Raw genomic sequence first — 25084 nt, forward strand, 5'->3', positions numbered from 1 at the left:
TTAAGTTGTTAATTAATGCATTATAGTATATAGCAAAATGGAAGTAGGCGATTCCCCACTATAGGGGAAAAAAAATTAATGAGATAAGGGGGAACCAACGTACAAGATACTATATATGGGTAAATAAAGATAAAATATGTAGCTAAAAAGTCGATATCGTGGATTCGTGGCCATGAAGATCAATAAAAGAACATTCTCGATCCGGATAATATATCAAAGGACAACTTTAACCATTTATATATGCTTCTATATGTAGTTTTTCCATTATGACAATGTATTTTTGTTGCGTTGGCAAAGAATGAGATTATTATTATTATTATTATTATTATTATTATTATTATTATTAAACGTGCAGCGCGCATAGATACTAATTAATTGTTTTTTCTCCATAGACATGTAGATACTAATTATACACAAGACAAAATTAAAAAGAACTTCAGGTGAAATACCATGATAACTTAAGGGGAATTTTCTTCCTTTAGACAACTTCATTACTTCGATGTTCATAACAAGCAGGGCCTTCTGAATTAGGCTATGAAGCACGTCAAATGAAATAATATTATTAATAAAACTTTTAGCATCAAATTATATATTGTCATGCATGAAAGACTACTCGATCAGGTGGGGACACATTTTAGACGTGGGGCTGTTTGGGTTTAGTGAAAAGTAATTTTCCGTAAATCGAAATAAATTTCTTCATATGTATATTTCGTATACCATAAAAGCACTTTTAAAATTATGGTTTTGATTAGATCCAAATATCTTTTTGGAAATCCCAATTCTTATGTGAGATTTTTCAATATGCAACTTATGCATGAAGAATCTAGACAAAAAGCAGGCAGCGGTTAAAATATAAATTTGATCCTCTAAATTTATGTTAATTTTTAATTTAGTCATTTAAGATTATAGAGTAGGTTTTTAGTCCCTTAATTTTAACACTATTAATCTTATTAATGAAAAATATAAATTATACGAATTGAAACGGTGACTATACAATCACATGTTGACAAAATATATCATCATCTTTGCTTGTTTTGCGCTTTAGCATCTAAAAAAAAAACTCATCCCTACGAAAATCAGTCCTGTAAGCCCTATTTTGGTTTTAAATATAAAACTGTTATATTAAAGGATTAGATTAAAATATAAAACATAAAAAATATTTTAGTAGAATTATTATAATTTCAAAATGTAAAAGTATTATATTAAAGGATTAAAATTTAAGCACATTTGAATTTGTCGGAATTTAATTACAAAATCACCATTTAAATTCGTTGGGCTGGGTTAGCATTTTCTGCTGGTATGATTAACGGTATTAATATTAAGGGACCAAAAATATACTTTGCGAACTTAAGAGACTAAACCAAAAGCTTAATATATAGTTTGTGAAAATAGAAAGGTAGGAGAGAACCCGGCCGTAATATTTAATTTGGTATCAAAGCCAATAACATATGTGCATTGTCTTCATTATAGTCTCCATTATTATTATTATAGGCAACCCAAACTTTTCTTTCTCTTCTTCCATTAGTGATCTCTTTGTATTTTAATCAAATCGGAGTGTGGGGTTAGGTGACCAAATGTTGCAATAATGATGGACACAAAGAGGATAAGCTCTATTAGATTTATTGTCATCCTTATCTCCTCGTTCTCATTGAACAACATATGGAGATCTAGCCATGCACGCACATGTTTCACCAGATTTTTTGGTTAATTATTATCTTATAGAAGTTAATTAATGAGAATTTAATATTTGATGTCGCTCACAGCTCACATTGTGCTTATAAGTAACTTGACCTAAGTATTTTTTGTAAAGCCTATGCAAAGTGTGGTGCCTCTTTTATTATTGAGCTCATGATCCACTTGCAACTATATGAATTACAATGGTGCTTTCTTGTTTTTTTAGTAAAGTAATTATGACTCCAGGTGGCAGAGGCGTGTAGACTTGTTATTTTATTTTATTGTTTGTTTCTAGTAACTTGTTTTTCATCTAAGTATCCATAGTTTTAATTAATTAAATATTATAAAAATTCCTAACTAATCAATTTAATCCGGTAAGTCCGACCTAAGTGCCAAGCAATAATTTTTATTAAAAATAAATTTGATTTTATAAGAAATAATTATTTTTAACCAATTTTATTAATTAATATATAATAATTAACTGGAAGTTATAAAAAGGATCAGGAGCATATACAAAAAAAAATGTCCACAACTTTACGGTGAGAAAAATATATAAGCAAAATGGTTTAACCCAAGTAGAAAGACACATACATTTGTATCTGACACCTTTGTTTTTGGTCCAAAAAAAAAATCTGTCACCTTTGTGATTATGAGGTGTTTGGATTAGTTTTTTGGAAGTCATCTTAAGGAGTTCAAGTTAAATATGTGAGGGAAATTAACAATTGTGATTCCTTCCATACATCTAAATATTTATGATGGATTTTGGTGTTTGTTTGCATTTAGAAGAAAAAATTTTAATTACTTTTTGTTAAATTTAATCAAGATAAACATCAGGAATTTGCTTGTGTTTAATTATTTTGTAATTAAGCTTGTAATTATCAGTTATTATTCAAACTAATTACTCTTTTTTTAGAAAAACAATCCTTTTTCAGTTTATTTTATTTTAATAAGTTGCTTTGATTAGCTTTTTGAAATAATCAGTTTCTTAAAAAAAATGCGTTTTTATGTCTGTTTACGGAGTAAATGATTTAAGCTAAACAACGATCACTTCTTTTAAATTTAAAGATAACTTTGAAGTTTAAACAGGTTGTTCCTTATTTTTGAAAAAAACAAAAAAAGTTAGGCATGAAATTGGCGAGTAAATAGTTTATTGATTAAAGTAATCGTTGGTTAATTTTTTTAGCCTCCCCCCCCCCCCCAAAAAATTTCGGTGCACAACGGCTGTTCAATTACTTAGTTTGTTTTTTCGTACCGTGTTTTTGGCCCAAACTCAAAAGTGTGGAGCCCATATTAGAACAAGTGCAATCTTAAAACGCCCACAATTAAGTTTTTGGAAACTTTCCCACATTTAACAATATATTGCATTTAATGGAAATATACCCTTGTTCAGCCAAAAAAAAAAAATGAAAGCTTTTGCGGGAACTATCTTTATATTTATAGGAAAACTACTAATAAATGCACGGGATGTAAAATTAAAAAAAAATCAATTATCAACAAACATCATGCATGTATGTGCAATGACAATTAGATTAATGTGAAATAAAAAATTTTATGTTGTAAATATGAAAGTTTAATTGAGTTGTGAATTTAAAAATTTTAGTTATAAATCCTTATTTTTCAAATTAATTTTCTTAGAAAGTTCTTGATCATCATTCTCCCATGTATTTGTGTTAGGGAGTTAATTGTGGATAGGATTGAGCTGACGTGAAAAGCTTGACATTGGACAAAAGTTGGGTTTAATAAGTAATTGGTCACGAATTAAACGAATGTAGTGAATGAAAGTTCTCAAACTGAGCATTGTAATTTGTAAAATTTAAAATATCACAAGGAATGTTTGGAACACCTCAAAAGCATTTTAAAAAAATACTTTTTCACGAATCGAGATAAATTTCTTTACATATTTATTTCATATACTATAAAATTACTTTTAAAACCATATTTTAGTTTTCACTCAAATATCCTCTCAATCGAAGTAGTCTTTCTTTGATGTTTGTTTCTCGTTAGAAGATTGACTTTCTTTTTTTGAAACATTCTCATAAGCAAGGCACATATATAATGAGGTGGAATGACTCATGAATCAGTTAAGATATTTCTGGTGATTTCTCTTCATTCCCAGCTAACAGATAATGTTATAGCCAAACTCTCGCAAGAAGTCAATGAAAATTTGTAATTTACGTTTTGAAGCCCGTAATTCTTAATTTTTGTAGGTAGAAGGAGGACTTGGGGTTCGTGACATCTTTAATATGAGAAGTTAACAGACTCACACTTAAGAATGAGACATTCTGTGGTCTCTCTAAGCTAAGGAATTCAATTTCAGGGAAAATTATTGTAAGGATGCCCAAATGAGATGGGGTTCCTTTATCTTCCATGAAAGCAGATACTTCTCTTATCCTATTTATAAGTCACTTTCAACATGTTTCATACAGATACAAAAAAAACTTAAATTTCATTAACTCTTATTTAAAATTCAATAACTTTTCAACTTTATCCCTATTTCATATACATTATACGTCATATAAATAAAGTCAATATAATAAAGTAAAATTATACACCCATAGCCAGAGTGGTCAATGCGTGCATGGGAGGAGAGATAGATTTGTAAGAGTATTGCCTCATCAGTAAAATTTTCTAACTTAGAGAGGGCTTTAGATCACATTAGAGACTTAATATGAAACTTTCTTCTCTTGGACGAATACCATCATATCATAATCTTCAATGTAAAATCTCTTTCTATGGTCACTCATTTCTTCACTCACTCACAGCGCAGCACACACCAAAAGCATCCACTTTCTCACTAGTCGTTAATTTCTCCCATGTATTCTGACCACGTGAATGGCTAGTCTCCTTTGTTTTGGAAGAAAGATGTTGTGGTTTGAATCCCATAATCTGAGCTAGAAGAGGTGTGAGTAGGGTTTTTAATGTTTTTATGATGCCCTAATTTTAGGTTTTGAAACTCTCATGTGGTTCTTTTAATTATTAATGTGAATTCATTTTTCAATTATAATTTGTGTATTCATTTCCAAATTTCCCCCCTCTCATATGACTGTTCTTGTTATTTTTAGGGTTGATTGAGTAGCAATGATTTAAGTCTGGCACCAGCTTGCTTTTGAAAAATATGTCATTTGAATATTATTATTATTTTGAAGAACAAATTGTAATTGGAATTAGATTTTACATGCCAGGCTGTTTTGACAATAATTATTTGATTGATATTTTATATACTAATTATAGATATAGATATTAATTAAGTAGCTCCACTACAAAAAAACAGACTTTAGGCGACGACTTTCAACGGCGACACCAAAAAGTCGCCGCCGAAAGTGGACCTTCAGCGGCGACTTTTTTAGTCGCCGCTGAAAGTATAATATAATAATATATATTTTATTTTACAATATTAATAAACAAATTCAATCTGGCTCAGCGGTAAGAAGGTTGGACACGAAAGGAGGCGGTCACGAGTTCGAACCTGGAAGAAGACACATTTAAGGTGAAAATATTTAGACGATGACGTGGCGAGGAGGAGTGATGTGGCAATGACGTGGAGGTGGCTAGTGATGATGTGGCGGTCGGCGGTGATGACGTGGTCACCGATGGCGATGACGTGGAGGTCGACGGTGATGACGTGGCACCGACGGTGATGACGTGGCATTAGTAAAGCTAATTCTTCTTAGGCATTACTTTCAGCGACGACAAAAAGTCGCCGCAGAAAACACTTTCGGCGGCGACATTTGTCGCCGCGAAAAGTCTTTCCGCGGCGACAAGAGTGTCGCCGCCGAAAGTGTTTTCTGCGGCGACTTTTTTGTCGCCGCTGAAAGTGTTTTTGGCGGCGACATTTGTCGCCGCCGAAACTTCTAAAAGTCGCCGCTGAAAGTATCTTTTAGCAGCGACCTTTTTAGTCCCCACTGAAAGTTTTCAGCCACGGCTGCTACGGCAACGACTTTTCAGCGGCGACTTGTTGCCGCAAAAAACTTTCGGCGGCGACTTTTGTACTTTCAGCGGCGACTTTTGTCGCCGCTGAAAGTCAATTTTTTTGTAGTAGTGATGTTCACCTATGTTTTATATTTTGACTTAATATCATCTCTTTTTCCTACACTCTCTTTTACTTCAATTGCTTGCTCTCGAAAAGTATGATCAAATTTTAACGTATGACCTGAACCCTAGTTGATACACATAAAACATAAATGGTTTGATAAAAAAAAATCTAAATAGGTCTAATTAACAACAATTTATCACAAAAAGACTAATAGAAGAGAATAAAAAATATAAAATATGATTAATTACTAATAATTTTTTGCCGAATACTAATAACTAGATAATTGAAGAAAGTTTAATATATTCATAATTAAATATAAATATTTTTAATTAAATTATATTATTTTAACAGAAAAATTAATCTGGAAGTCTTTATAGTTTCATCAAGTTTTGAATTAGGTTCCTATTTTTTTCTTTTTATTCAATTCTTATTATTTTCTTATTATTAGGTTAGTCCTTCTGTACAAAAACTTTGAAGCTGCCCTTAAAGTTGACCAGGATTTGCGCTGCAGCTCATAGTGCGCGTATTCCCTTTGCACTTTCATCGTTTTCGCCCTCTTGCGCAAGCTTCACTGTGCGTTTTAGACTCGTCATTTCCTCGTCACAGTTGTTATAATAGTCTCCTCCACCATTCTTGCTAAGCCAAACTCCCATGTCTCGTTTGTAAAGTGTCGTGGGGTTTATAATAAACTAATTTTTTGAAATTGGGTTCTCCAATTAGACTTATACTCCTCACATTGGTCTTTTCATTGAGAGTCAGTCAACTAGAGAGGACTACCTGCAGAGGGTTCTGACCAGGGAGTGAAGTGCCGTAGAGTGGATTGGCTAGAAACATCGGCTCTAGAGAGGAGTACACTACTACGAGTCTCACATAAGAGAATTTTACATTTATAAATTCAAGAGTTCTTTCCCTCCTAATATGTTAGTCATTTGGATCGGGTATCTCCAAATTTCCATTCAACAAATTATCTTCGCCACATAACCTCACAGCTAATATTGAAATTCGTAAAGACACATTGGATTATCCCAATATCAGAATTATTGATCGGAACGCCAGCTTCTCCTTATTCGGTCTTCTTTCTCTAGCCCAATGGATTAGCAGTTCGATTTTCAGTATCTTTAGGTGCTGCTACCTTCAGTCTGATGCTTAATCTAAAAACTAGTGGAATAATTTGAGTAAATTAAGAAAGTTTGTTAAATTACTTATCTGTAATAAATATGTGTTATTTTTCTAAAATAAACTTATTAATCTACTAATATGTGTATTAGTTAGAACTATTATTTGATAGAATCTTTAACATGTACGATCAGGATTATTCTTTTAAAAAAAGATAAATATGAGAGATAAAGTAAATTAAGATTTTATATTTAAGATTAAATTAAATATTAAATGAATTTTTATATAAAAAACTAAAGGTAAAATATTGGATTTGAGTTAGATTTTGGATCAATCTGTATTGATTGACTGTTACTGGCAGATACCACTATTTTTTATTTTGAACCTTCCGCATCATCCCCACAAGAGGTCCAGGTCTCCTTACTACAAACACAAATAGAAGTGCCACAAACGACAACATAGCGAGGCTCTGGCGGACCATATCTGGCCTTGCCCTTCTCCTCCTCGTCTCTAGATCTCTCCCCTCGCATCTCTCCCTCGCTTGTTTCTTACTTTCCCTTTTACCCTCCAACAGTCTCTGTAAAATTACCAAACTCTCCCTCCCATTCAATTTTGTCCTCCCATCTATCCCTTCCATCTTTAAACTCACCTCCCTCACCTCCGTTTCCCCACCCACCGCCTCCACGCACCTCACCATCAACCTGCACACCTTGAGCTTCCACAAAGGTTCTTCATTGCTGGTCATCGCCGAAATGAAGCTGAACCCTGCCGTCCCGCCCTGCCAGTACTGTTGGAGACCTATTGGCATCCGGCTCGAAACGGTCATCGCCCGCCCTCCACTCGCGTCTATTAATATCCAGCTCATCCTCAGGCCCCTCGCTAGCTCTTGATAAGCTTCGTCACTCTCCGGATATCTTATATGTGTTTGAACCACCTCTTCTGGTTCAAGTATGTCCACCCGGAAGGGCGAGCACCTGAACGAATCAGAGACTGTTTCGGTCTGTACCACTCTGGAAAGTAAGAGTTGACGGCGGTGATAAAGGTCAACGGCGGAGATCAGCTGCGGTGTGCGGTCGAGATTTACGTGCGAGTTTCGAGGAATGGTGGTGTTCGGGCGTGGAATAGTGGCAGAATCGTAGAAGAAAGAGCGGGAACCGTGAGGGAAGCGACGGATGACGTGGCGGATGCGTGGAGAACTGGTAGAAGGCCACGTAGAGTGACAGAGGTGGGCCCAGAAATCTTCCTGGGAGACGACGGCGTGGAGTTGGGAGCATGTGGTGGCAACCGATGCAAGCGCGGAGACGTCGAGGCGAGTCAGGATGTGAGTTTGAATTATGCTCGGATGCAAGGTTAAGATGGAGGTGGCGGCGGCGGAGCCTACGTCGGTGGCAGTTTCTGCCGCGTTTTTGGGAGTGGGAATTGTCGTTGAATCAGCCATGGCTATAACAGTGTCTGCCAACTGATTCCAGAGAGCCCCAAATGGAGCTAATATCTCTCTGTTCCCCCCCCCCCCGAATCAAGATGGTTCTGTTTCACCCTCATTAGCTGATTTTATATCAGAAAAATAATAATTAACATTAACAATAAATGAATTACCAAATAATAAAGTGCAATAGAAAGATCTCAACAAGCGGGCGAGTCTTGCGGCTTCGATTTCAGTGGATTAAATTTTTTCGGTGAGATGCGCCCACAAAGCTCTCACGATGGGGTGCAACTGCCATTTGAATTGAACGAGTCAAGTAATTAGCTTTCAAACACACACGTATGTGCCGACAGGTGGCAAATTCGGATAACTGTTGAAAAACCGCCTCACATAAAAGTGATAAATATGTGGGGAAAATTTTATCTCCACTTACATAAAAAATACTCCTCCAATCCTTAATATAAAACCCATTTAACTAATTTGATTAGATTAAGGAAGTTAGGTAAGTTAGTTAATTATAAAAAATGTGACATATTTTTCCTAAAATACCATAATCATCTTTTTAATATATGATTATGTTGAGGGAGCATTCATATATAATAGAGAAAATTGACAAATATAAAAATAGGTCTAACTTAATAATTAGGTCCTATATAAGTATAAGAAGAGTACTTACAAATACTAATAAACGCGATTCCAAGCGTCCCAAGCACAGTCAGGCTATGGTGATAGATTAATTAATTTTGGGAAGTAAATGAAGGTTCGGCCAATTTCAGAATTTTGAAATCCTGTAATACACGTCAATGCTTAAAATGGGAGGGGTTGCGGATCCATACATTTCATTTTGCTGGGTTTCTGGCAATGATTAAAGAACCGGACCGAACCGGACGGTCGGACCGGTTGAACCGTCATCCGGACTCGTTAACGGCTCGGTTTGGACCAAAAAACCGTTCACATAGTTGAGCCGGATTGGATCGGAGTTGAGCCGTTATTAAGCCGGAAACCGGAGTTAGACCGGAAACCGGAACGGTTTTCAGAAAACCGGACGGTTTTTTAGCCTGACTGAAAAATACTAAAAAAATTTTAAAAAATAGAAGAAAAATAAAAAATTGATCCCCTTAAATATCCTAATATATTTTTAGACTATTTATAACCATATAGTATTATTTCATTGAAAATTTCATATATTGTGGTGTTAAAATCGTGAGTCGCTAGTCTTTTTATTTCAATATTTGGTCTATCTTTTAAAAAAATATTTTGATTTGAATGAATTGATAATTTGTAATATCATTAAATATTTTAAACATACATAAATTTAAATATATAAGGTTTTAGTCCATTTTCAATGATTTCATTATAATTTTAGATTATTTAAATGCATTTCTAAATTATTTAATAATTTGATATTTTTCATATATACTAATTATATGTATATAATATTGTTTTAAATTAATTATTGCGTCACCGGTCTAACCGAACGGTCCAACCGATCCAACTGATTGAACCATGACCCGTTGATCTTTCCGGTTTGACTTCTGGTCCGGCTTTTAAAACATTGGTTTCTGGCGCCCTCTTAATTCCCGCTCCTATGGCATTGCAAAGACGGGTCCGGATTGTCTCAGCGGCGCGTCCCTCAGTGTCCCAATATCTACCATCAGATTAATCTAAAAGCTCACAATATGCCACATCATCAAGCTATTAAAAATTAAAAAAATCTAATTAATGCTATAAAATTGCTTTTTTTTTTTAAAAAAAAAAGAACTAGTTTTTTGAAAAAAGAAATTTGAGTGCACCACCTAATTTCTTAGATCTATTTGTTTTAACTGTAGAGTTTAATAAGAGTTCAAATTAATATAAATTGAGTAAGATAGGATCATAAAAAGAGGTAGAGTTCTGCTATCAAGTATTTTAATTAAAAATTTTAAAAAATAAAATACTTGATATAGTTTTGCCACTCTTTATAGTTCTGTCTCGATCTATATCATATTGAATTTAGATAAATCTTCCAGTTTAAGATCAATAAATCCAAAAAATTATATATAAATATATGATGGTTAAGTTTTTTTTATTCTTTATGATTATCTGAATAAGTCTGGAGTCTAAACATTTTATAAATTTTTTTAACTAAAATAAGTCTGGTGAAAAAAATTGGATATTTCATGTTAAAAATATCCTAGTTGAAATCTAGTAAAAAATTCTACACTATATTTAAGATTTATTTCTAATTTTTAATAGCACCATGATGTGGCATAATATGATCCGCGTTAGATTCATTTTAACGGCTGTGATTTGGACGCTGAGGGACGCTGAGAGAAGAGGACGCAAAGACACTAGCCTCTAGTCTTTTGTTTGGATGAAGACAAAATAAGGGAAGAAAGAAAATTAAGGAGAAAAATGAGAGGAGAAATGAATTTGAAAAACTGGAAGGAATGGAAATCAAATTGCTTACATGATACTATAATAAAATTTTCACCTAATTCATTTATTTCTTTTTATTATATCTCACTTCAAATAATTATTATTTTTTATTTTTACCTTGAAAAAGAATTTCTCTTAAAATAACTAACATATATTTATCAAATAATTTGATTTTAAATTATTGGATGATATTAATATTTATATGATTTTTTTATTATGGCATTTAATTTGATTTTAAACATAATATATTTTTAGATTGAAAGGTATTTCAGCCATTGAAATACTTGTAATTTGCTCATTTTTTCTTATTTTCTCATGTTCGTCCCAATAAAAGAGGGTGATAACATTTTTTTTAATTATATTTGTATTTTTGTTTTATCATTCTTCTTTCCATCTATTTATTATTCTTTGTCTAATTTGTTCGTATTATTTCTCCAACGATTCGAGTTCTGTTCTTCAATGGGTTCAGTCAAATATTTGTCAAGTTTAATAAAAACTTACCAGTACTTATTTCAGGCTAACAGTCATTATGAATAAAAAGTATATATTTTGGTTAGGCATATATACGGGATTAAGAGGCATATAGCATCCTAAAATATTTTTTAAAGTCCATTTAGCATCTTAAAATATTGGAAAAATTCTAATTAAATCCATTTGAAATAGAAAAATCCTAATTTAAGCCTATATTTTTAACAAATTTTTAATTAGGCCAAGATGCCTAATTGGAGATTTCTAAATGTTGCTAAAAGACCAAATGCCCTCTGTAATTAAAAAGCCTAATTTTAGTTTTAATTCTTTTAATTGAATTTAACTAACATGTCTTTTTCTTTAAATATTATCATATGAAAATTTGGCCAAAAATATTATCATATAAAAAAATAAAAATCACGATTATGGCCAATAAAAAAAATTGAAGAGTCAAGATAAAAAAAATACATAATTTTTAGATATCCATAGAATTACAAAAATATGGGAACTAATAAAAATTTTACGATTTCAAATGTCAAAGATTAACAGGATCAAAAATTTTTTTTTGTGAGAAAAAATCAAATAAAAGATTCATGAAATTCTTGAATATCTATCAAAATTAATTTTACTGTTTCAAAAATTACATTGAGACTCATCTTCATTATTTCATATGGATTTAATTGGGATTTTTCCTAAAATATTTTAGGGTACAATTTTACTTTTTTTTTTTGGTGATAATTCTGCAATCCACTCCCCATTGTCCAGCTTGGGCCGTCATCTTCCCCTGTTATTCCCTGCTATTATGTTATAAGTTCTGCATTAGGAAGCTTCATAAATATTGTGGGGTTTTTTAGTTTAAGAGGCCCTCCCTCTTCGTAGGCTAGCTAGTCTTTTGGAATTAAACTCTCCCTTTGAGTTTATATTCATCACACATTGATACTTGAATTTGTGGGACTGAGAGTGGAGAAGACGGTAATGGGTAGCCAAAACCCGACATTGATGTGTTGCGCCGGCGAGACCTTGACTTCAGCCGGCAGCCACCAGTGAACGTTCAGGAGTGAATGAGTGAATAATAGTTTGATTCTATAAAAAGTTGGGATCTTTATGGTGGATCTTCAAGCTTGAATTTCAAATTTGTACGATATTCATCTTTGTATTCATGACTTGACGAACTTTATGACATCAAACGGTGGCTTGATAACAAAACCTTATTAACTTGCTTTCAATTTAGGATTAAGGTGCATCCAGCACCCCCAAGTATTTTGTTAGGTGCACCCAGTGGCCTAAAATAATTTATGGTGCAATTTTGCCCTCAAAGTAATTAAAATGGTGCACCAGTATCCCATGCTAACAGATCTGTTACTTTGACCGTTAAATTTATGAGTCAGCACAAGTTTGACCAAAATAATCTGATGTGGCATGTCTAATAAGCAGGTGATGTGAAATTTTTTCAAGGTTAAGGTGCATCCAGCACCTCCAAGTATTTTTCCAGGTGCACCCAGTGGCCTAAAGTAATTTATGGTGCAATTTTGCCCTCAAAGTGATTAAAATGGTGCACCGGTATCCTATGCTAACAGATCTGTTACTTTGACTGTGAAATTGATGAGTCAGCACAAGTTTGACCAAAATAATCTGACCTGGCATGTCTAATAAGCAGGTGATGTGGAATTTTTTTCGTCTGCCACTGCTTTGTTTTCTCTGTTCAACAAATGCTTTCTTCGGCTCTTGGAATTTTTTTCAGAGTAAGAAATTTTTTCAGAGATACTCCTCTGGTCCTATTTATAGGGTAGAGAGAGAAGATATTTTTTGGTCCTATTTATAAGACACTGAGAGAAATTTTTTGTATGAATGTACAAATTTACCCCTCATTTATTATTGTATTGACTTTGTTTATATGAGGTATAATGTATATTAAATAGGGATAAAGTTGAAAAGTTATTAAAATTTAAATGAGTTAATGAAATTTAAGGTTTTCCTTGGTCTGTGTGAAAAATGCTGGAAGTGCCTTATAAATAGGACCAGAGGAGTAATATTCAGACAAAACAATGGAATTAATAAGAAAAGCCATGTCACCTGCTTATTAGACATGCTAGGTCAGATTATTTTGGTTAAACTTGTGCTGACTCATCAATTTCACAGTCAAAGTAACAGATTTGTTAGCATAGGATATCGGTGCACCATTTTAATTACTTTGAGGGCAAAATTGCACTATAAATTACTTTAGGTCACTGGGTGCACCTGAAAAAAATACTTGGGGGGTGTTGGATGCACCTTAACCCCGAAAAAATTCCATATCACCTGCTTATTAGACCTGCCATGTCAGATTATTTTGGTCAAACTTGTGCTGACTCATAAATTTAACGGTCAAAGTAACATATCTGTTAACATGGGATACCGGTGCACCATTTTAATTACTTTGAGGGCAAAATTGCATCATAAATTACTTTAGGCCACTAGATGCACCTAGCAAAATACTTGGGGGTGTTGGGTGCACCTTAATCCTTCAATTTATACAAGTAAATACTTTCGAGACTTAGCCCTTTTTTTTTTCCCGTTTTGCCAGCAGAATGGTATTTAATAAATTCGAAAATAATTGTACATCTTTCAACTTACCTTCATAACAAAACCTTTAAGTAGTCTTTTAATTTTTTTTTTTGTTGGCCACCTTTTAAGTGGTCTTTCTTTTTCTACATTAATCTTTCTTTCCTTTCCCCCTGTAATCGGTCTTCCGTATTTTCGAATAGTCTTCAATTAATTAGAGAAGTCTTCGAAAATTTTCAAGCTTCTTCAAGCAGTCTTCCTGCAGCTTCTACAATTATTTATCACAATCCACTCAATCCCAATAATAATCCCAAACATATAGAGAAATCATTTAACCATATAAAATTCCCTGCTTCATATGCTAGCTGGCTTTTAATTGAGTGAAATTAATCTTTAATATTTTTGAATCCTAATGTAGTCTCCTTCAAGGTAAAATAACATATGTTCACCAGATGACAAAAATGCCCAACAAAAATTGAAAACGGATAGATATGATGAGGTGAGGAGTAGTGAGAACTGGGCATAGCTGGTTAAAACATAAACTTTATACATTACTCTGATTCTTATTATAGGTATCTAATAAATAATTGTACATAAATTAATAAAGTTAGTTAAGATTAATTATTTCTTATAAAGTATCAAAATTACTCTCGATAAAAGTCATTATTCAGAAGAATTTGGATAATTATTATGAGACAAAACATGCTATATGGGAAAAGTTATTGTTATAATTAGACAAAACATGTTATATTATGAGACATGCATGCTAGAGATTATCCGATCCTTTGCGATAAGACCAAGAGGGAGTATCAACAATAAGACATTATTTATTATTCATCTATTATCATTATTATAAGAGTAATATAAACATGCATGTATGTTACTCACATTTCTGTTTTTCCCAGAGTTACATGTTATTTAACATTGACATTCACATTGTCCCTTCTGGATATTGCAAAAAGGGATATCGCATGGTGGAAAACACTTTGACTCACAATCTGAATTGTCTTGACATTCTTGGCGTGAACCTGCTTTGATTCCTCCTATTCCAACTTCCTTCATCATCCTTCCATTTCCTCCCCCCACTGCCACTCCTATATATCGATTTTTCATCCAAATCATAATATGCATTATTATTAAATTTATTCATGAATTATAAGAAATATAACTTGTTCTTCAAACAAATAAAATACTACCTCCGATTCTAACTATAAGAACTAATTGACTAATTTGAAAAGATTAATAAAATAAGTTAAGTCAGTTATTCGTAATAAATAATTAATGTCTTTCCTAAAATATCCTTACTAATCAAGTGTATTAGCTAGAATTACTATTATTAGAAGAACTACCTTCAAAAATATATATATAAATATAAGAGATCAAGTGGATTAGGGTCTTATATTTAGGACCAAAATAAAAGTCAAACAAAGTCTTATATTAAGGATCAGAGCTAGTACTTGATATCTCTAATTCGCATGCATTGACTTCATGAAATTATCTGAAACCCTATGGTTTTTCAAATCCAATTGTGTGTGTGTATTATGCATTGCCGGTAATATATGTACTTTTTTTTTCACATTCAATTTTCCTTCACGCCATATGTATATATATTCAAATAAACAGACATTTAATTACAAAATAAAAAGAATATGACGAAACTACCTTCATAGGCAGATAAGATAACGAGGACGACAATCAAAGCCAACTTGAAAGAAATCTTCTCCATTGATGTTTCTTGTTTCTTAGGTTGGGAGTCGCAAGTCTGGAATAGGAAATTTATGTGTTGCTTGCGTTTGAATAAAAGGATGAATTTGTTCATCTTCTACAGATTTATAGTGGGATGATTCTGAAAGTAAAGAAAACTTCAATATAAAAGGGAAATGTGTTTACTGGGCCGGGAGATTTTATTCGGTGCAAACATTTTGTACTATTATTTTAAGATTATCCAAATAGTTAATTAATGATTGATTGTTGATCGGATTTCATACTCTTTATGTTTTAAGATCAGATAAAAGTGTTTTTGATGGCCAAAAAAAAAAGATAAGATAAGATAAGAGTATTTACTGCGGATAATAGAGCATTAGAGCCTAATAAAATGGTGATATTTTATCATATTTTGCTGATGTTCCTGATCTCTTAATATTCAAAGAATTTAATCATTACTTTCATGAATCATTCAATTTTAATCTTCTGCTATTCATGAATTATTCAATTTCAATCTTCTCCTAATCAATCACTCAATTCTAGTCTTCTCCTATTCATGAATCACTCAACTCCTTCAATTTTAATCTTCTCCTATTCACTAACCATTCAATTTTAATCTTCTCATTCATGAATCATTCAATTTTAATCTTATCCTATTCATGAACCTAGTAAAGTCATTAAATACAGGAATAATCACATGTATCAAATTCAAATGCATAAACATTCATTAACTTGGGGAAAATGTAAATTATTATCGACTTACCTTAATGAAAAGATAGTGTTGTTGACAAAAGATTCTTTGCTTTCCCCCACAGTCCGGCAACATCACCCTGAACTCAAAGAACAGCCACATGTATCTAGCTGGGAAAAAAAAACATATATAGAGAGAATGAAGAGAAAAGAGAGAAAAACCAGATTTTTGAGATATTTATGCGAAACACAACTAAAGGAAAGAAGAAGGGTGGTCGTAGAGCACCGCGTCCTAGAGAGAAACCCTCTCCATCTGCACTTGATTTGGAAAGAGGTGATATTATTTACTTAGCCACAGTGATTGGGGCAATGACTTCTCAATGATGACAAGTCGCGGCTTAAAACGTTAGGTGACTCTTATAAATTTTCAGTGGCAACTCTTTCTTTTCTTTTTTTTTTGTAGTGTACATTTCTCACATATTTATTACGTTTAATTTATTTTAACTAATTTTTTAATCTATACAGTTTAGTTATTTGTAACTCATACAAGGAACCATAGGAAATACCATTACATGTCCACAAAGATATCGGAAAATTAAGTTCAGATTTGGTTGTCTATTTGGTGCAATAGAAATTGAGGAAAGCAGATAACTCTAGATGCGTGAAACACAAATTGTTAAGGATGTCACGCGAAGCTCAAAACATGTCTAGACATTATAAGTAGTGCATGTGTGATTGGATTTTGAATTTATTATTGGGTTCATGGAAATCTTTTAGGATAGAGATGAGTTTTATATCATTCCAAAATATCCTCACAACTAGCGCTTCAAATTTCCTATATATGAGAACTCTCGCCCTATGATCAGACATCGCAAAGGAAGATAAAAACAATAAAAAAAGGGACACAATCTCTCTCTCACAAAGTCACGATGGCCTTCAAACTGCTTTCAGTGGTTCTCATGTTCATTACAACAGTAGCGGGTATGGATTCTGCACCTCATCGCTTTTTTTCTTTCTTTGCTGGTAAATGAAAGGTGAGTTGAGCTTCGAGAAGCTCGCTAAAACTACATGCCTAGGCTGATTCAAAAAAATGTTGCCCAAGATATTTACAACTTATCTATTAATAAATTTCTCATATCATTAGTAAGATTTAAACTTATGACTTTGTGAATTATGTGTCAAACAAATCATTATCAATTAGACTAACATTTATCGGCTATTCCTCCGTTTGTTTGTTTCAATTATTATGATATTTTCAAAATAATGTAACTACTCCTCTTTCATTATAATGGATTTTTATAGAAAGTCAAATAATAGCCATATATATATGTATGTGTGCGCGTACAACGGTATCAACGTCAAGTAAATAAAAAGTGAGTCAAGTTTCGAGAAGCTCACTTAGACAAGAAGATGCCTAAGCTAACTCAAAAAAAAAAAAAAAAAAAAGTTTACAGATATATTTACAAATTACCTATCAATAAAATCCTCATATAATAAGTAGTAAGAATTCAACTCGTGACTTTACAAATTGTGGGTTGTAACATTCTATTTTTTCTTTATCTTATTATAAGATTTAAGTTATACGGGTATGAGATTAATTAATAATATTTAAAATTTAATTTTATTGTATACATTGTAAATCATGATTTTTGTGATATACATATAAATTACGAAAGAAATTTTTTTATTATATATATACATATAAAAAATATGTATATTAAAAAAATCAAAAGGCAAGTGGGTGGCTCATGAGCCAACCCACAGCCTATTGGAGGGAGGGGGGTTAATTCCCCCTGTTTGAGCCGTGGCTCTTAAAAAAAAAAAAAAAGCAAAAGCATTTCAAGTGGGGGGTCACGTGTAACCCCCACTTTCAAACACTCCCCCTCCCCTTTTTGCTTCGTTCGCTTTCCCCGGTCCGTGCCTCTCTATCATCGCCGAAATAGTGAGTGAGAGTGAGTGGGAGATTGAGGGTGTGAGAAAGAAAGGGCTTTACTTGGGTACATATAAGATATCTAGGTAAGTCCTCTTCATCCTATTTTTTGATTTAGCTGATTCTTTTTATTTTCTAAGTTATGGCAGAAGAATGAATATTTTTTTAGGACTTGTTAGATTTTTAATTTTTAAGGTTTCTAATTTATTACTAGGATATTAACAAAACTTATGCGGTTAGAATAAGAGTCTTATGACTTAGATTTTCTATTTGGATGGTTGATTTGAAGCAATGTAAGTTAGGGTTTGGTTAGAAAATTGTGATTAGTGTTAATGGTGATATTAATTTCGAATTTAATCTCTTAGTTAGTTCATTGGAGGTTATATTGAGGATTTAATGCTTGAACTTTGAGGATTTTTGTTGAAATAGTAATGTTGATGATTCTTGGAGAGACTTTAACTAGTGGAAGTTGGGTGTTTGGAGTAAATTGGAGAAAATGTTAAAATTTAATGATCCTAGTGAGTGAGAGATGATCAATGGAAGAAGGGAATAGGATTGTAATAATGATTTGAGGCATAGTTGATATATGGTTATTTTTCTAAGAGTTAAAGTAAGCACTTTTTGGAGATTTTAGAATGATTTGAAGGAATTATTCTTATTAATAATGTGAATAAGAGAAATAGAGTTGGGAAGTACTAGAAATTGTTACTTGGAGGCATAGATGAATTATTATTTTTCCTAAAGATAAATTTTTGAAGCAAGCCAATTATGGGGGTTTAGTTAATAAACTATTTTAATGTCATATTAATTAGTTTTTAATACTTGTCTATAAATTTATTATTGTAGAGTGAGTTTGGCTTGGGCTCTTGAGTCTTGAATCCTCTTATTTCAGTTCGTGTCAAGAACTTGAGGTAACCACTTTCTAATTTACCTTGTATGCTTGTTGATGTGATTATAAGCATGCATTGATATTATAAATATTATCATTATATGTTATGGTGATTTATGTATGAAAAGTGAAATATATATATATATGAAAATTTATGTTTTGATAAATTTATTAGTTAAGTGGGCATGGATTATTTCATCTTATGAATATCTTGTTGATGTTGAATAAATTTGATTATTGAATCTGAGAATACTTTATGAATATTGAATTGTGTGGAATTGGATGGTTGGGTTGTGCTAAAATGTAATTATGGGAGGTTTGATTATTTATATCACGTGGTATAGCTGCCACTTGGCACCCAGTGGCTGGCTTTAACATTCTTAGGGCCCTCAGTATCACCCTTCCTTTAGCCGAGTCAAGCGTCAGCCCAAGGGACATGACACCTTTCTGTATTCCAAGGAAAGGAAAGACATAGTCCAATATGAGTTCTGTAACTTTTAGCCAAGTTATACCTCATTATTGGAGAGCTTGGTGCAGTCTTGTAAAAGAGACGAATCCTGTTATGTGTGAATAGCCCATGGGTTCTATCAGAGGTTACAAGGGGGTTATAAGGATGGTTGATGAAGTTTTGTGCGTGCAAGTTACTTTTTGAATTATTATATATTGTTTGCTCTAAAGATGTTTATCTTATATGTTATTTGAAATTGTACTTTACCCACTTAACTATCTTGTAATCGCTCCATGTACTTGTTGATTTGGAATTGTGGTTACTGGGTCAATTTGACTCACCCCGTGGTTATTTAATATTTTTCAAATGAGAGTTCAGGTGTTAGTCCTAAGGGGAAGTTGTTTGAGGCTTGAGTTTCCCTTTCTACTCTGTACATCCTCTGTTTCGTTATACATGCCTTGATTGATGTATATTGCTAAACTTTAGGGCTTTTTTGTTATACTTAATATAATCTTAGCTTTTCTGCTGTATTCTAGACTTGTACTATTGGGCGGAGTCCTTTTTGGATATATGTGACTGTTATTTTGATTGCGATTGATAATAGGCAGTAGTGGTAGTTATTTTGGTGGACTTCAAATGCCCTAACCCATTTACATTTGGTTTTAATTGTATTTGAAACTCCAGAGTATTGCTGATGGATTTGATACATACATGAAAAATCAAATGCTGATCATTTCTTATTTGGTTAACTATCTTTATTATTCTAGTATAGTAGCTACTACTCTGTTAAGGATATTAATTGTTAATGGACATGGTAGATTTCTATTTGATTGGTTTTATTCTTCCTACCATAGCTATTACCTAAATATTTTTGGCTAATTCTTTTCTATATATTGTTCTTTAAAGAATAAATTATCATTTTGGAAATGTTTATTTGCCATTAATTACAGAGCCTGTTACATGGGTCAAACAAATCATTATTCCTTCATTTGTTTGTTTCAATTATTATGATGTTTTCAAAATAATCTAAATACTCCTCTTTCATTATAATGGATTTTTATAGAAAGTCAAAATATATAATAGTCTTATATATATGTATGTGTATTTGTGTGCTTGAAGTGGTATCAAAGTCAAGTAAATGAAAGATGAGTCGAGTTTCGCGAGGCTCACCTAGACTAAAACATGCATAAGCTAACTTAAAAAAAAAAAAAGTTTTATAGATATCTTTACAAATTAGCCAACGATAAAATTCTCATATCAATAACAAAATTTAAACTCATAACCATGTAAGTTGTGGGTCAAACAAATCATTATTAATTATTCCGTTGGTTCTATTTAGAAAACACTTTCAACATATTTCATATAGATTAAAACCTTAAAATATATTAACTCTTTATTAAAATATAACAACTTTTCAAATTTACCCCTATTTAACATATACCTCTTTCAAAAAAAATAACTAATTACGTTATAATAAATGAATGACATAATAATACATTTACGCTAAAAATTTAATAAAGTGACTTATAAATAGGATCAAAAAAAATTTCTCTCTCTGCTTTATAAATAGGCTAGAAGAGTAGACTAATGGATGTTTGTCAAACAAATCATTATCAATTAGACTAAAGGATTTTTATGTGTTTGAGGGGGGAAAAACACTCACCCCTACGAATATCAGTCCTGTAAGCCCTATTTTAGTTTTAAAATATAAAAATGTTATATTAAAGGGTTAGATTAAAATATAAAATATAAAAGATATAAAGTATAAAAACATTTTAATAGAATTATTATAATTTTAAAATGTAAACGTATCATATTAAAGGATTAAAATTTAAGCAAGTTTTAATTCGTTAGCATTTAATTATAAAATCACCATTTAAATTTGCCGGGTTAGCATTTTCCATTAGTATGATTAACGGCGTTAATATTTACAGACCAAAAATATACTTGGTGAATTTAAGAGACCAAACCAAAAGCTTAATATAGTCTGTGAAGATAGAGGTCTCATTTTTCATCTCTTCCTTCACCTTTTCTTCCAACCAAACACACTCTTAGTATCCGACAATATGTTACCTCTAATGGGAATATACTTGTACTTAGCAAAAAAATATTCTTTGAAAATTTTTGTGGGAACTATCTTTACATTTATAGGAAAACTACCAATAAAAGCACGAGGTGTAACATTAAAAATATCAATTATCAACAAACATCATGCATGTATGTGCATATAGAATTGATGCATAATGACAATTAGATTAATGTAAAATAAAAATTTTTATGTTGTAAATATAAAAGTTTAATTTGAGTTGTAAATTTAAAAATTTTAGTTATAAATCCTCATTATTTAAATTAAGTTTCTTACAAGGTTCTTGGTTATCATTCCTCCATATATTTGTGTTAGGAAGTTAATTAACTGTGGATAGGATTGAGTTGACATGAAATGCTTGACATTGGAAAAAAGTTGGGTTTAATAATTAATTGGTCACAAATTAAAAGAAGGAAGAGAATCAAGGTTCTGAAACTGAGTGGTGTAAAATGTAATCTCAGGGAGCATTTGGAACACTCCAAAAGTATTTTTAAAAAGTATTTTTTCATAAATCTAGATAAATCTCTTACATATTTAGTTCATATACCATAAAATTACTTTTAAAACTATAATTTAGTTTCTACCCAAATACCTCCTCAATCAAAGTGGTTTTTCTTTGATTTCTCGTCAGACGACTGACTCTCTTTTTGAAACATTCTTGTAGAACAAGGTATATATAATGAAGTGGAATTACTCATAAATCTTAAGGTTTTGAGTTAAGATGTGTCTGGTGATTTCTCCTCATTCCTAGCTAACAGATGATGTTATAGCCAAACCCTCGCAAGAAGAAGTCAATGAAAATTTGTAATTTACGTTTTGAAGCCCGAAATTCTTAATTTTTGTAGGCAGAAGCAGGACTTGGTGTTTGTGACATCTCATTGTAAGGATGCCCAAATGAGATGGGTTTTCTTTATGTTCTATGAAAGAAGATAAGCTTTAGTGATGGATTATTTTCCCTTCTTTTTTATTTAGTATTTTCACAATGGTGTTTGCAGACAAGAGAAATGGATTTCCTCTACAGTTGAATTGAATGGATTAGGAAGCACGAATCGAAGCTAAGATGAAGGGATTCGTGAGCAAGTCCAGTATAAGATTCAATCTTGGTCTACTTTGATTTGGATGCTCTATGTTTAGGATCTTCCATGAGAAAAGATTGAATGAGAGAAAGAGAAAAGATTAGCTGATGAGGTGGAGAGTGTGATAATAAAATTTATTCCAACTGGTAATACATGTGGCCATTTTTATTTATGAGAGAGAACTCTCATAAGGAAGAAACAAGACCAGCAGAGAGAATACTAAAAGATAAAGAATGGCTTCAACTTAGATCTCTAACGTTGTCATTATTCTTTCCCTCATTGATGATGTTCGCCTTCAAAATTGTCTTTACTTCTACTGGGAGCTTTGAACAGGAAGAAGAAAGCCAGAGGTGGTCAATGCGTGCATGGGAGGAGAGATAGATTTGTAAGAGTATTGCCTCATCAGTAAAATTTTCTAACTTAGAGAGGGCTTTAGATCACATTAGAGACTTTATATGAAACTTTCTTCTCTTGGACGGATACCATCATATCATAATCTTCAATGTAAAATCTCTTTCTATGGTCACTCATTTCTTCACTCACTCACCGCGCAGCACACATCAAAAGCATCCACTTTCTCACTAGTCGTCAATTTCTCTCATGTATTCTGACCACATGAATGGCTAGTCTCCTTTGTTTTGGAAGAAAGCTGTTGTGGTTTGAATCCCATAATCTGAGCTAGAAGAGGTGGGAGTAGGGTTTTTAATGTTTTTATGATGTCCTAATTTTAGGTTTTGAGACTCTCATATGTGGTTCCTTTTTTTTTTTTTGGTGAACCATACGTGGTTCTTTTAATTATTAATGTGAATTCATTTTTCAATTACAATTTGTGTACTCATTTCCAAATTTTTTCCCCACTCATATGACTATTCTTGTTGTTTTTAGGGTTGGTTGAGTAGTAATGATTTAAGTATGGCACCAGCTTGCTTTTGAAAAATATGTCATTTGAATATTATTATTATTTTGAAGAACAAATTGTAGTTGGAATTAGATTTTACATGCCAAGCTGTTTCGACAATAATTATTTGATTGATATTTTATATACTAATTATAGATATAGATACTAATTAAGTAGTTATGTTCACCTATGTTTTATATTTTGATTTAGTATCATCTCTTTTTCCTACACTCTCTTTTACTTCAATTGCTTGCTCTCGACAAGTATGATCAAATTTTAACGTATGACCTGAACCCTAGTTGATACGCATAAAACATAAATGGTCTGATAAAAAAATAAAATCTAAATAGGTCTAATTAACAACAATTTATCGCAAAAAGACTAATAGAAGAGAATAAAAAATATAAAACATGATTTATTACTAATAATTTTTTGCCGAATACTAATTACTAGATAATTAAAGAAAGTTTAATATATTCATAATTAAATATAAATATTTTATTTAAATTATATTATTTTAACAGAAAAATTAATCTGGAAGTCTTTATAGTTTCATCAAGTTTTGAATTAGGTCCCTATTTTTTTTTTCTTTTTATTCAATTCTTATTATTTTCTTATTATTAGGTTAGTCCTTCTGTACAAAAACTTTGAAGATGCCGCTGAAGTTGACCAAGATTTGCGCTGCAGCTCATGGTCCATGTATTCCCTTTGCACTTTCATCGTTTTCGCCCTCTTGCGCAAGCTTCATTGTGCGTTTTACATTCGTCATTTCCTTGTTATAATAGTCTCTTCCACCATTCTTGCTAAGCCAAACTCCCATGTGTCGTCTGTAAAGTGTTGTGGGGTTTATAATAGGCTAATTTTTTGAGATTGGACTCTCCTGTTATACTTATATTTATCACATTGGTGTTTTTATTGAGAGTTAGTCAACTGGAAAGGACTACCTACAGAGGGTTCTAACCAGGGAGTGAAGTGCCGTAGAGTGGATTGGCTGGAAACATCAGCTCTAAAGAGGGGTGCACTATTATGAGTCCCACATTAAAGAATCTTATAAGTGTTATGGGGTTTACAAATTTAAGGATTCTTTCCCTCCTAATGCGCTAGTCATTTGGATTGGGTATCTCCAAATTTCCATTCAACAAATTATCTTCGCCACATAACCTCACAGCAAATATTGAAATTCGTAAAGACACAACGGATTATCCCAATATCAGAAATTATTGATCGGAACGCTGGCTTCTCCTTTTTCGGTCTTCTTTCTCTAACCCAATGGATTAGCAGTTTGATTTTCAGTATCTTTAGGTGCTACTACCTTCAGTATGATGCCTAATCTAAAAACTAGTTGAGTAATTTGAGTAAATTAAGAATGTTTATTAAATTACTTATCTGTAATAAATATATATTATTTTTTCTAAAATAAACTTATTAATATTACTAATTATGTGTATTAGTTAGAACTATTATTTGATGAGTAAAAATGTAAAATACATTAACCACCTTTCTATTTTATTTAAATTACAGAAACCTTCCTTCTATTTTGAAAACGTATATAAACTTCTCTTCAGATTAAAATGTATATTACACAAACCTCTCTTATACTTTTAAGATTTAATTTCCATCCATCCAACTGTTAGTTAACCGTTATGTTTGACTTTTAAATTTTTATGTTGACCAATATCCGTCTTTAACA

At 32.1% G+C, this 25084-nt stretch overlaps 1 protein-coding gene across 1 annotated transcript; it reads right to left on the minus strand.

Annotated features, from left to right (window-relative positions):
• Positions 1-7190: 7190 nt before the first annotated feature.
• On the minus strand, positions 7191-8261 carry LOC114758623 (probable F-box protein At2g36090). Its single transcript, XM_028947691.1, has one exon. The coding sequence runs from the start codon at positions 8259-8261 to the stop codon at positions 7191-7193; it is 1071 nt and encodes a 356-aa protein (XP_028803524.1).
• Positions 8262-25084: the final 16823 nt, after the last annotated feature.

This window comes from Neltuma alba, unplaced genomic scaffold (genome assembly GCF_004799145.2).
Source record: "Neltuma alba isolate B1F8T4 unplaced genomic scaffold, ASM479914v2 tig00010740_pilon, whole genome shotgun sequence".
Classification (NCBI taxonomy): Eukaryota; Viridiplantae; Streptophyta; class Magnoliopsida; order Fabales; family Fabaceae; genus Neltuma; species Neltuma alba.